This window comes from Grammomys surdaster, unplaced genomic scaffold, assembly GCF_004785775.1.
Source record: "Grammomys surdaster isolate TR1022 unplaced genomic scaffold, NIH_TR_1.0 330, whole genome shotgun sequence".
NCBI classification, from domain to species: domain Eukaryota; kingdom Metazoa; phylum Chordata; class Mammalia; order Rodentia; family Muridae; genus Grammomys; species Grammomys surdaster.
In genome coordinates this window covers 216,848-230,479 of record NW_021604749.1, presented here as the reverse complement: position 1 = coordinate 230,479, position 13,632 = coordinate 216,848, and the positions used below count along the sequence as shown (strand labels likewise).

The window sequence follows — 13,632 nt, the reverse complement described above, 5'->3', positions numbered from 1 at the left end:
TCTAATGGTGATCCACACAGAGAAATCTACAGCCATCTTTATCCTTTCTTCTCATTCTTAATGTCTTACTATTGGTCACAGAGTTAAAATCCCTTTTGTTGTTGTTTTTTTCTTTACTTTCATCTTTATGTGTGTATGGTCCTAGGTCCTCTGGTCCCAGGTGTGAGGACATTTGGCCCCCTGGAGCTGGAGGTATGGATGGTTCTGAGCCTCCCAGTGTGGGTGCAGGAACTGAATCTGGGTTCTCTGGAAGAGAACCAAATATTCTTAACTGCTGAGCCACCTCTCCAGCCCCTTGTTTTGTTTTCTTGATACAGTGTCTCACTTTGAACCCTACTTTGGCCCTAAATTGGTAATCCTCCTGCCTCAGCCTCCTGAGTGCTGAATCCACTGAATGGCAGGGAAGTGGTTACAGCATAGGAACTATCTGGGTGTCCACCATCCTGCAAAGCCAGAGCCACTGCAGCAAGTTGCTCCAGCTCACCTCAGGCTCTGATGGGGGGGTGCTGCTGAGGGGGTGCTGATGGGAGGCGCTGATGAGGGGGTGCTAGGCTGTGGGAACCACTGACCAGTGCAACTAGGTCAAAATTTTTGGTCTCCAATTTTTTTTTCCTTGCTGTATTGTTCAGATTGACATCCCAACTCCTGCCTCAGCCTCCCAGGGAAGCTTCAAGGGACATTCTGCTGTGAGAGGTGAACTGGTGATCTTTTTTTTTAAAATTGGTTTTTGGGTTTTGTATTTGACAGGGTCTTGCTATGTAGCCGACTGGCCTGGAACACCATGTGTAGACCAGACTAGCCTCCAGCTCATGAACATCTGTCTCCCTCTGCTTCTCACGGCTGGGATAACAGGCATGCACCACCACGCTCTGCACCATCACACTCTGCTTGATCCTGGTTTGTGTTTTTTAATATGTTTTGAAAGTTTAAAATAATAAAATAGTTCACAGAAATGCTAAATTTTAGTCAGCATGGCTTATTTGGAGGTAGCAGACCTTGCAGAAATTGTACTTCAATTGTAAATAATGTACAGCTCTGTCTGTATGTTATTGTGGTTGTTTGCTGAGGCAGGGTGTCATGTACACTGTCCTCAAACTTGACATGTGCTGAGGATAACCCTGGACCCCTGCAGATCCTCTTGCCTCCACCTCCTACATGCTAGGATTACAGGCCTGTACCATCACGCCCAACTTAAGTATATTTTTTGATTGGGGTAATGCCATCCTGCCTTAGTCTACGAGGACTGCTATTAAAATACTGTAGGCTCAGGAGCTCAGGAACAACAAAACTTGTTTGCAGTTCTGGAGGCTGTCAAGTCCAAGATCAGGGTGCCAACAGGTTGGTGTCTAGTGATGTCTGTGTCCCTATAGATAGCAGTTTTTGTGGCACAATATGGAATGGAGTCTCCCCCAGGCCTTATTTTTATAAGGGTACTAACCCCACTCCTGAGGACTGGGCCCCCTTATCTAACCACCTCCCAAGCTCCTCTCCCTTCAAGTGTCTCCTCTGGGGTCAGGGATTCACCACCTCTGAATACCATTGGCTTGGGCGAAGGTTTTCAGGAGACACAGCTCTCCACCATGCTTTGCCATGTCATGCTGAAATCAGAATGCACAGCTCCTCCCTGGATAGACTTCCCAGTCTTGCTTAGCCCATCTTATACAGCCTAATATTTTAAATGTCCTTTTTTTTTTTTTACCTGCAAACTCAATTTATTTTCCTCATAAAGACTCCTGCAGGTGCTAGAGAGATGGCTCAGGGGTTAGGAGCAAGCACCTGCTGCTCTTGTAGGGGACTTAAGTTTGGTTCCCAGCTCACAACAGCCTGTAACTCCAGCTCCAGAGGATCCAACACTCTTCTGGCCTCCACAGACATCCAAACATATGCACACACAGAGAAATAAAAAGAAAACAAATCTTTAAAAAAAAGATTCCTGCTAACTAATGAATGGTTCATTCTTGATGTCTTAGGCCCAAATTAACTACAAAGCCAAGGGAAGACGAGCTGCGTGCACTGTAAGGTGAGCAGAGTTAGTTATCTGCCAGACTCACAGCACAAGAAAACCAAGGAAACCAGCGCCCAAGAATTTTATTGACAAACAACACAACCCCCAATCACCACCTCTTATTAACAAAACGCAGTGCTAATTGTACAGCTCCTCCTCCACAAACATCACTCAAGTTACGACCACCTTCTCTAGAAATGGTTCAACAGACATACTTTAAAACCTTTCTGACAAATATATGGCTGCACTGCACCCGGCCTGGATAATTCTCTTCAGCAAGGCGTACGCGGGAGCCTGTGGAGAACGAAAGGCAGCATGTAGCTTGGTGATAGACTGCTTGTCTAACATCCTGAACTTGGAAAACAAGTAAACGGGGCAAGAGGTATGTGCAGTGGGAGAGCACTTGCCTAGCAAGGCCCGGACTCAACGCCAGCACCTAAACAAACAGTAACGAAACCCCACGAGGTGCATCTATTTTCAGATGTCAGACCTGAACTCACTGGTAGGGCAGGGTTTGGGCTCCTCTGGATTAGACAGGATCTGGGAAATGATTTAATTGGAAACAAAAGCCATTCAGAATGCTAGAAGCATCTATGGCCACTGAACCCCTGGGTGGTTTCTTGGGATAACAACAGAGCAGGACTCAGGAATCTCACCATGGACGGAAGCTAAGCTCGTGTGCTTTCTGCCAAGTGCCTGTTTCCCTGTCTTCTGACCTTTAGTTTCAAATGTCTCTTTCTAGAAACAGAAACCTTTGGCCCCTCAACCTTTAAAATGGTCCCCAGAGCACTACCAGTAGTAGGTGGCCCTACCAGCTCTGCGTCGTGGTCCAGGCCTGTGTCGTGATGTTCAAGCTCCTCATCTCGAAACTGCTTGATGACCTGGAATGAAAGGAATCGCAAACCGAGGTAAGTCAGCACTCCGGGTCACCCACGGCTCACCCTGTTCCAGGCCAGAGCTTCGTGTCCTAGCATACGGCTAAGGTTGACATGCTTTTTCTATGAAGGCTAGAGCTCTTTACTCTGTCACTCCAGTGGGATGAACAGCTTTGCAAGAGTGAAGCATGGCTGTGGCTTACAGTTTCAGAGGTTTAGTCCATTATCAGCATGGCAGGAAACATGGCAGCACTTCGGTGCTGCATCCTGATCTGCAGACGGAGAGAGACTCCGGCTCTGGCATGGGTTTTTATAAACTTAAAGCCCACCCCTAACAATACACTCGCCCCAACAAGGCTAATCCTAAGCCTCCTAGTCCTTCTCAAATAATGCCACTCACCAATCTAAGCATTCACGTATCTGAAACTATGGGGGCCATGCTTATTCAGACCACCATATGACCAAGTACAGTAATGCACACTTAAAACCCCAGCCCTTGGAAGGCAGAGGCAGGAGGGCCAAAAGTCAAGACAAGCCCTTGTCTCAAAAGTAAAACAAACAGAATCTAAATAAATGAACGTCTGTTGGGGAGAGCGATGGAGGGACGGCCACGAGGCAGGAGACCCTCTGCAGCCACAAGTATAACACCAGCCTGGGCCAAATAGTTCCTTCTTTCCTATAGAAAGTTACCTGAGGAGAATCACTCAGCCTAAGGAGTTGATCGTCATTTAAATTTGAATTTTGGGATTATAAGTTAATTATAGCTTCCCTTCTCTGCCTCCAAACCTTCCCATATAGTCCTCTCTGCCCTCCTTCAGTTCCTGATCTCTCTCTCCACCAGTTGCTATTGCATGTGTATATGTATTTGTTTATATATATTTAAATCTAGCCTGCTCTATCTATATAAATGCCACCTCTATGTATGCTTTCGGGGCTGACCTTTTGGCACTGGACAAACGGTGTGCTCTTCTCTGGAGAAGGCTACCCCTCCCATCCCAGCTTTCCTGCATTGCTTATGGTTCTTTGTGTAGGGGTGAGGCCTTGCAGATTTTTCTCTGTCTAGTCAGTGTGTTAGCTGATATGATCCTTGCTCACCTCATGCTGTTGAGTCATGGATGTGCAGAGGCCACACAGACCTGGACTGGGGACAGTTCTGAGCTGTATGACCTGTCTGTCATGTAGAAGAGACGCCCCTTTTCCCAGCTGTCTAAGCCCCTGTCTCCTTAGTACCCATCCCCTGTCATCTGCCTTTCCCCCCTCAAGCAGTACACAGTCAGTCACCTGCAGCAGCTCCTCATACTTCTCAGGGTCCTCCTCCATCAGTGTGCGGATCTGGTTGTTGTAGTGGTGAGCGATCGACTCTTCTACTGCCACGGTGCAGGCCATTGCTCCTTCCTTCCCCAGCAAGGCGGTCCCCGCCCCTGCGACCGTCAAAGTCAAGTCATATGTTGCAGGTCATTTGTGAGGCATCCTGTCATCTGGGTCGGTAACTGTCTATGGGAGGGCTGTGTCGTGCTTCTCAGTGTGTCTGATGGAACTCAATATCCACCCTCTAGATGTCAGCAGTACCTGCTGATCATAACCACTGGACATTTAGATATCCCCATGAATCCCTTGAAACAGTCACCCCAAGTTGAGAAGCGCCTGGAGCTCATATCAAATGACAGACACAAAGCTCTTTTTAAATGGATTTTTGTTTTATTTGGTTGTTTTGTTTGAGACAAGGTCTCACTATGAAACCCAAGTTAACCTTGAACTTCCTGTGTAGCCTAGGCTGACTTGTATTCTCCCTCCTCCTGCCTCTGCTACGAGTGTTGAGGTTGCAGGCATGCACCACCATGTAGGCTCAATGAGGCTTGATCCTTGGCAGAGATCTGAGAGCGCTGTCAGGGTTCTCTGCTGTACTTCCTTTTCTCTCTCTCTCTCTGTCTCTGTCTGTCTGTCTCTGTCTGTCTGTCTCTGTCTGTCTCTGTCTCTCTGTCTCTCTCTCTCTCTCTCTCTCTCTCCCTCGCTCCGTGTGTGTGTGTGTGGGTGGGTGGGTATATGTGTGTTATGAAACTCATTTTGTAGACCAGGCTGGTCTCAAACTCAGAGATCCGCCTGCCTCTGCTTCCCAAGTGCTGGGGTTAAAGGTGGGCACCCCCACTCCCATACTCAGACTGCTCTCAGGTTAGGATCCTCAGGATACAGCATCTGGCTGTGGCTGCACAATCCTAGCTTCCCTCTGTGAGTTATCATACCATCTATTTATAAGAGAGATGGCTCTATCTTAAAGTAATACAAGCAAAGGAAATTCAATCAACTTCATCAAGTTCAATTTAACCTCAGGAAAACACACAGTAAAATTTAAAAGCTTGGTTGAGGACATGACAAGAGTTCCAGAGACATGAAGAACCCATCACCAAGAGCCCAAGTGGCTGCTGGACAGACACATACCCAGGGCAAAGCCTGCTATGTTCCACAAGGGCATCAAAACCGTAGGTCGGACCCTGAACGCAACCATCAACTCGTTGAATTTTTTCAAATGGTTCTTCTCTTGATCCCACATTTTCTGGGGGGATAAACATAAAAAGAGGCATTACAGGGCCATGGCACAGCTGGGCACACAACAGGTAAGAAGGGATAAGGAGGGATTTTCAGCCTTTTCTGTGATAAACCATTGACTTCTCAATGAGAGGCATTCTCCTGGTATGGGGGACTCTTCAAAGTAGAGATGTGCAGGGCCACAAGCAGATAAACAGTGTCTTACACATGGGATGAGCCCTGGGGACTGGGATCTGCGGGGAATCTAAAGGGAGACATGTCATGGTGCCGATGGCTCTACGTGAGCCTGTTTATTCCCCAGCCAAACCCAGTGAGTTGGGGGTTACCAGGCTAGTTTGCACACAGGGAAATGAAAACCTAGAGGTCATGTGACCTCTTCAAGGTCACAAAAAGTAGGTGAGAGAGCTGGAAACGAAACCTAGATCTTTGGGACTATTAACCCCCTTCTCTGGCACTCTGTGCTAGGACAAGCCTATGATAACCTCCTGGCACATGGAACATTCTTCTAATGGAGAGATTTTCAACCTTTTCTGTAATAAAACATTAACACCACAAATACACTCAATTTCCAGACCCAATTTCTTTCTCTCTTACTTTTCCCCTCTCTCCATTCTTTCTTTCTGACCTGGAATTTCCTAAGTAGACCAGGGTGACCTCAAAGTCCCAGAGATCACCCTACCTCCAGCTCTCGAGTTTTCCAGGTGTGTGCCACCACACCCAGCGGTATTCAGTGTCTATCTGTGCTTTTGGATACAGAGCACATGCTTTGTTCCACAGCGCCTCCCTTTGGAGCACACAGCCAAAAGTGATTCCTGAGGGCTTCAGGTACACTGCCAGAGCAATAGAGCAGGCTGAGACTTAGGGAAGAACCCACCTGAATGACAGGGCCAACACTGGTCCGACCGAGCACGGCCATCTGCCCTGCATAGATGCGATTTGCTCCATATTCACCAGCGTGATCCACTCGAATTATTCGATCCATGGCTGCCCGGTTAATATTGTCTAAGGTCATTCCCGAACTGTAACACCTGATGATGAGGCCTCTTCCATAAGCTGCAATGAAAATGCAAGTGGCAGTCTTTCATTATCTACACAGGACATTGACATTCATGAAAGCATAGTTATTTGTGTGCATGTGCTGACATGGATGGCAGTCAGAGGACAACTTGCAGGAATCAGTTCTCACTGTCCTCCATGTGGGGCCCAGGGATGGAACTCAGTCCCTTATACTGGACAGCAAGCACCTTTACCCACTGAGTCATATTGCTGGCCTGTTGCCTTTTGGCCGACATAATGAAAGATGTGTTGGAACAAGCCTGAGGGCTGAACACATCTATCAGTGAGTTCTTTATCACCTGCAATGCTCAAACTCAAAAGACTTCACCTAAAGACTTGGGCTTCTGGCTTTACTTAAACATATGGCCATCTGGAAAGACTGAAACCTCTCCTCACCAGCAGCTGACATGACAGCTGCTTTGGGGAAGGGAGGCTCCCCTCCCAAGCTGTAAAGCAGAAGCCCCTGGAGTGCACCCAAAGCCATGATGCTCTCCCAAGTCTCCCTGGGAAGCGGCCAGTGTTGATATTCTGAGAAAACTCAGGGTACAAAGGCTGGCAACCCACGTTGGGACTTCAACATTCTTTTAATACACCAGTTCCATGGACAGGTGACTGAGATCCTGCCTGACAAGGTTTGACCTCAGACTAAACTCTTCTTCAAAATGTAAATTCTTTTCAGGAAACCAAATGGCAAACACTTTCACTATACTTTCCGAGCCCCAGATTCAAGGATCTTAATGTTTACCTCCTCCCAGAAGGGTCCTGTAGTAAGGTGTGTTCACTCCATATGAAAACGAAAACCCACAGGTCCTCTGGTTTGCTGCTCTAGCTGCACCCTGGAATGGTGTTTAAAGTATTGTAGGCTCTTTGTTTGCTATGACTACCATTGGAAGACGCTTCTTTTCACCTAAGCAATTTCGACATCCAGGAAACAGGTGCAACAGTTCCCATACATCTTTGGCTCTTTCATCAAGAAGGCTTAAGGTCTTTGGACACAAGGCCACGGGGCAGGCTCAGAGAATCTGGTGTGTACACATGCCATAGTTAGGAACATGAGCATTGCTACCAAGTAGAATTTTAAATGCTGTATCTATTTATTATGGTGCTGGAGACCAAGCCTGCCCCTGTACCACTGAGCTACATCAACAGTCCTGGGACAAACAGCAACTGTGTGCAAAGGAGCATGGATTCTGCAGGAGTGGGGCCAGCTTTGGTCTACTGTGCATGACATGCTCAGCCTCACCCAGCTCACTGACTCTAACTGAACAGAGTCCAGAAAGCAGACACGGCACCTCAGCTCTCCTGCCAAGTGTAAGAAGCAAACCATTGTGAACTGGCTTCAGACAGTGGGGCTCTACAGTCTGAGGTACATATTTTAGGGGACAGCGATGGGACACAATCAGGGACCTGCTGCACTTCTGTGTCCAAGTTCAAAGCCCTGTACTTCTGGCCAGCTTGTCTCCTTACAGAAAGTAGGGTCTGGAGGCAGACTTGGGAGCCAGTTGTACTTCTCAACATAACCGTGTTTGCTTGTGCTCTTACTTTTTAGCAAAGAAAATTCAAGGCAACTCAGTACTTTTTAAAAAACTATATATATTAAGAAATAACAAGGAGCTGAGCAGGCGAGCCAAGTTTATATGGCTGGCCTTTGAGGTGTGATAAACAGGATTCTTTGTAGCTGAGAACACAGTGGAATGTTCCCTAAAATCCACCCTCTGCACTCAATGACTGAGAGAGGGTAGTGTCTGTCCTCTTATCTAAGAAATCAGTATAGATATTTCTTAATTCCCGAATGAGGAGCCAGGCAGTGGTGGTGCATGCCTTTAATCCCGGCACTCAGGAGACAGAGACTGGTGGATTTCTGAGTTTGAGGCCAGCCTGGTCTACAGAGAGAGTTCCAGGACAGCCAGGACTACACAGAGAAACTCTGTCTCGAAAAACAAACAAACAAACAAACAAACCTCCCGCACAAGGAGGCAGAGCTCTGTGCGTTTGGGGACATCCTGGTGAACACAGCAAATTCCAGGTACGCCAGTGCTAGAGTGTCGTGCTATCCAAACAAAAGGACACCCAGTAGCAAGGCTTTTTTTATTTTTTTAAGGAGACACACACTTAAGATTTTTTTTATTATCATGAAGTTAAATGAAGCAAGGAAGCCAAGTTACTGCATATATGAAAACAAATGGTTCTTATTGTTAACTGTTCACTGAGTTAGCAAGGGGCCTTAAAATTCACATGCCTGAGACCTGACTGCCTTGTTACACACTTTAAAATAAAACTGAAGCTCAGAGCTAGAAGCTGAGTGACGCTAGTGTGCTGTTCCAACCATGGTACCTGGAGATTCTAAGTGGCAAATGAGAAGATTTTAAGTGGCTTATGGACACATAAATAACATACTAAGAGGCTCTTAAAATCTCTCTTCTGATCCATTTATCATCAAGGAAAACATCTCTATAGCTGGCAAGTCTTGAATAATATCCAAACACTTGCCAAGCACTCTTCTCCTGCAGAAAGAAAAGTAGCCTTGGAATCAAACCTTGGTAGGCACACCCAACAGTATCTAATGAAGTTTCATATCTTGTTCTCATGGTACTGATGGTGGTGGTGATGTGTGTGTGTATAATTACTCATCCATTTGGGGGCAGGCAATATGGCTTATTATTTACCATAAGTATATAGTTTCCATGAAATTACTTAATAAGTCGTAGTTACAAAAAAAAATCTCAAACCTTGCAAAAGGTATTGCCTTCAGGCAAAACAGAAATCTGACGCTTGAAGATTTAGTTGTGAGAAAATGACTATGATTTTCTGGGGCAGCTCAAAGGATTCATGATTCAGACCTACTTCTCTCCATTCCAAGTTCAAAGCTTATATTTTGCAATGCAAACAGTCCCATGAGAGCCTTGATAAAAACAGAGACTTCAGGGCTGGAAAGAGGGCTCAACAGTTAAGAATGTGTACTGCATTTGCAGAGGACTTGAATTGGGTTCCCGGCACCAATATACAGGGACTCACAAACTGCCTGTTAATTCTAGTTGCAGATTCAAACACAATTCTAGCCTCTCTGGCATTAATTATTGTGCAGGTGCGCGCGCGCGCCCACACCCACACCCTCATACATCCATTTTTAAAAATCTAAAACATATCAATCCAGTAGATAATGAATGGAACCCGAAAATCTGCATCTATAACAGATTGATGCTGTCGTCGGAAGGCTACTTTGCTTGAGAAAGCCCCGAGTGGAGACTGGAGGGGCACCGCAGGACACTCAAGTTCCACACCTGCACTGACGTCACGTCACAGGCTGGTAATCACTTGGTCCCCCGCAGGGCATCCTGCAGTTCACCCATTCCTGTCAATCAACTTGACGTACTACAAACCCCACCCCCATGTCGCGCGCTTGTGACGTATAGACGTCTTCACCGTGACATCGTGACCTCTACTGTAAATAGTCACCGGCAAGGAACCCCACGCCGAACCGCGACCCCGAGCGGCCGGTACCTGAGAAAGACCTCCGTACACCAGTGCGCAGGCGTCCCACGGAAGCAGCCGCTATCGCTCCCGCGGCGCTCATCGCTGGTGACAATACAGCCACGGTACAAACGCCCCGCCAATCGTGCTCTCGACTCAGGGTGATGACGCATGATGCCGCAGACCGAGAGCCAGCGGAAACGCCCCTAGGCCCTGGATTACACCCGATTGGTTGGAAATGACCGATGCACATACCCTATTGGGTGTGTTCCCTGTCGATCATTGGGACTTTGTGAAGGCGCCTGGTCCTCTCTGAGGGTTGATGCAGTTGCCCTAGAGAGGCAGTTTACGAGGGCTTCCTACTGTCCTGGGAAGGCGACCCGCAGGTCATTTTTGTTTCCTCCACGTTATAGAGATTATTTTTCTCTATTAAGAGCCTATTTACACCTAAAAACAGTAGCAATTACCTGGTAAAATATGCCAGTTTTCGGTGTTATTGTGGGTTTGACAGTTTGTTTCACGGTATTTCCTGTTCCTTCTCAATTTTTATATTGAGATTTGTTTCGTTGTTCTTCATACTTTTACTGGATTATTCATGGCCTAGTGCACATTAGTGATGAAGATAGCTGTGTGTTGAGGGAAGGAAAATTTAGCAACATATATTAAACATTTAAAAGTGTATATCCATTAATATGACAGCTAGGGTGTAGCCAATAGAAGTGAAATTTCAAGTCAGTTAAGTATATAAGGGGGAGCCGGGCAGTGGTGGCGCACGCCTTTAATCCCAGCACTTGGGAGGCAGAGGCAGGCGGATTTCTGAGTTCGAGGCCAGCCTGGTCTACAGAGTGAGTTCCAGGACAGCCAGGGCTAAACAGAGAAACCCTGTCTTGAAAAACCAAAAAAAAAAAGTATATAAGGGGGGAAAAAGCATACCTGCAAGGATAATCAGTGTCTATTATAGACCAGTAGAGACTGGCTTTAGGAAAGCTTCAGTTTGCACCCTTGGTTTTTTTTTTTTTTAAATGTATTTGAATCATAGCTACTGTAAAATAAGTAGATACTAAGCTACTCTGTATAACTATAGTGTTCAAATTAGTATACTACAGTAACTTAAAATTAAGACAAGCCCAAGTACTGGGCCTTAGCGGCAGTGAGGGTACTTTTAACATTCCTGTGTAATGCGCAGCCTAAATCTGTCCCTTAAAGCCTTCACTGGTCAAAACCTTTCCCATGTATTTCACTTCTAGATCTGTCCTAAGGAGATAAAAGAATGTTGAGGTGTATGTCCTAGTTATTACTGGAAGTTAAATGTTAAAAATTGGGGCGAGAGAGCTCTGAAGTTGAGAACACTTCCTGCCCTTGCAAAGGACCTGGGTTTGGTTCCCAGTGGCCACATCAGGAAGCTAACAACTGCCCGTAACTCCAGCTCCAGTGGATCCAGCACTCTCCTCTGGACTCTCTGCACATATGACACACAGACAAATACACGTTTAAAAAAGTTATCATCAAGAGAATGCGAAACACTATGATTCATGAGCGTAGTTAGCAGCTCCCTGAAATGTGTGTAATGGTTTGAGTTCAGGTCTGATTATGTCACTCGGGCTTGCCTCAAACTGGCCATGCAGCTGCTTTGACCTCTGGAGCTTACAGGTACATGTCAGAACAATGAACTTTGAAAGAACTTTGGATAAAACAGTAGAACATTTAAGTAGGAAAGATGAGACTACTACAGTTTCTTTTTCACCCATCTGTGCTTGCTTGCTTGCTTCTTCCTCTTTCTCCCCTCTCCTCTCCCCCTTCCTTCTCTCTCTCTCCTTCTTCTTCCTCCCCCTCCTGCCTCTCTGATTATGAGACAAGAATCTCACCTTGTATCCAGGTGTCTTTCAACTTGCTGTGTGTTGTCCAGGCTGGCCTTTGGTGCCCCTGTACTTTATTTAAAAACAAAAACCACTTGTGTGCTTATGAGTGATTTTGATTTTCCTCTGTAGTTTTCAATGGCACTTTCTATGGTAAGTACTTTTAGAGTTTCAAAAGAGAACAAAGCGATTGTGCTTCCCTAATCAAATTCTGAAATATAAAAGCAAATTTGTCTTAGTTTTGTATTTTAAGTGTAAGGGAACTGTCTCTGAAGGTGAAGGTATCTGTTCCCCAGTCACACAGCAAAGAGCACATCCCAGATTTCAAACATTTCTCATGCTCTGGACAAGTTTCTGGTAAAGCCTCACTCTATGGAGTAAAGATGTGTTTAGAAGTTCTCATAGGGTCAGCTCTTGTACAAACCAGGAAAAAAATGAATTCTTCTTCCCAAATTCTTCTTCTGTACTATTCTTCCCAAATAGTATAGTGGCTAGCTGCCATCAGATTTTTGGCTGCAAGATCTGATTTGCCAACTTAACAGTTAATGCAAACTAAAGACCTGTCTAACTGGATTCTCCTTCTTTACTGGGATGAGAACATTTTGTGGCTGCAAGAAACTGCAAGTCCACTCTGCCAGAAAAAGGGGGGGGGGAGGGAGAAAAGAGAAGGAAGAAAGAAAGAAAAACAGAACAGGAACCTATAGCAGAAGAAGGGAAATGAAAATGTTTGCAAAGGCTTCTAAAGTTCAATTTTCCAGTTTTTGCATGGGGGAAAAAATGACAATATTTACTTCAAGTCCCCAACAGTGGTTGCATAGTTACCAGAAATGTGTATCACCACTGTGGAATACTAGATGGCCACTAAAAAGGGGAGCTACTTGCAGAGAACATCAAGATGTTATTAAGGAGAAATTAAAAAATATGTATTCACAACACACAACCAACACATATATAGCTACTTTCAATATTTATATCTTTATAAAATAACAAAATAAATACAAACAGTGGGTTTCAATGGTAGCAAGATATAAAAGGCTTAAGATATCTTTGTCTTTGAAGTTCAAGACATACAAACATGCTTTTCTTTGGCTTCTGAATAGCCAAGAGGAGACAAGACTCATCTAATACATCCATAGATGTCAAAATGCTACTTTCTCTAACTGCAGTGACACAGAGCAATTTTAGAGTACTCCAGTTCTCATCACCTCACTGGTGATGAGGAGCTTCTGTGGGTTCGAGGACAACCACAGTTTAAAACTTTCAAGACACTGTATCAGTAGTTTAACACACACCTGTTAGAGAGCCGCACTTTAAAACAGACATTGCCTGGTTATTCAAAGTTATCAAAATATTCAAGTAAGAAGTGTACACGTTAGCAGCACTAACTAAAACCAACATACCAAGTGACATATTTTGCTTCTTTTATAATAAAGAAAAATATTGCTCATTTTATCCACTATTCCTACAAACCCAGGGAAGCAGATAACCCCCAGGGCCACAGTGAGGACAAGAATATTACATGAAGGCACTAGGTAAAAATGCCAACAACCAGAATTTGTAGAATGAGAATGGAATGAACTTTGATTTACTCAAAACTCCTGTTCTTAGCCTTAAATACTCACAGATCTTCAAACACAAGAAAATGTTAGGCAGCCCACGTTCTCACAGAAACAAAAGTACCCAGGTTAACAGCCTCATGGGAGATGAAAGAGATGATTGTGCTGAGTGTAAGGATACAAGTTCCACCTTCAGGTGTACATATGCACATACACACACATACACACACACACACCTGACCAAGGGCCCTTTATACACATACAGACAT

The 13,632-nt window shown here is 45.3% G+C and overlaps 1 protein-coding gene across 1 annotated transcript; it reads right to left on the bottom strand.

Annotated features, from left to right (window-relative positions):
* Nucleotides 1-2,070: 2,070 nt before the first annotated feature.
* Nucleotides 2,071-10,152, bottom strand: Coq7 (coenzyme Q7, hydroxylase). Its single transcript, XM_028778233.1, has 6 exons — nt 9,982-10,152; nt 6,299-6,477; nt 5,317-5,431; nt 4,162-4,301; nt 2,818-2,886; nt 2,071-2,299 (listed from the first exon to the last, which is right to left on the bottom strand). The coding sequence occupies exons 1-6, from the start codon at nt 10,052-10,054 to the stop codon at nt 2,222-2,224; spliced, it is 654 nt and encodes a 217-aa protein (XP_028634066.1). The 5' UTR covers nt 10,055-10,152; the 3' UTR covers nt 2,071-2,221.
* Between the last annotated feature and the right edge of the window lie 3,480 nt (nt 10,153-13,632).

Excerpts from the sequence above, each read along its gene's own strand:
- Coq7 (XM_028778233.1), bottom strand. The coding sequence starts at position 10,054 with ATGAGCGCCGCGGGAGCGATAGCGGCTGCTTCCGTGGGACGCCTGCGC. Across the intron at positions 6,478-9,981 it reads TGTACGGAGGTCTTTCTCAG|CTTATGGAAGAGGCCTCATC; the intron begins GTACCGGCCGCT and ends TTTTCATTGCAG. Across the intron at positions 4,302-5,316 it reads CATAGCAGGCTTTGCCCTGG|GGGCGGGGACCGCCTTGCTG; the intron begins GTATGTGTCTGT and ends TGACGGTCGCAG.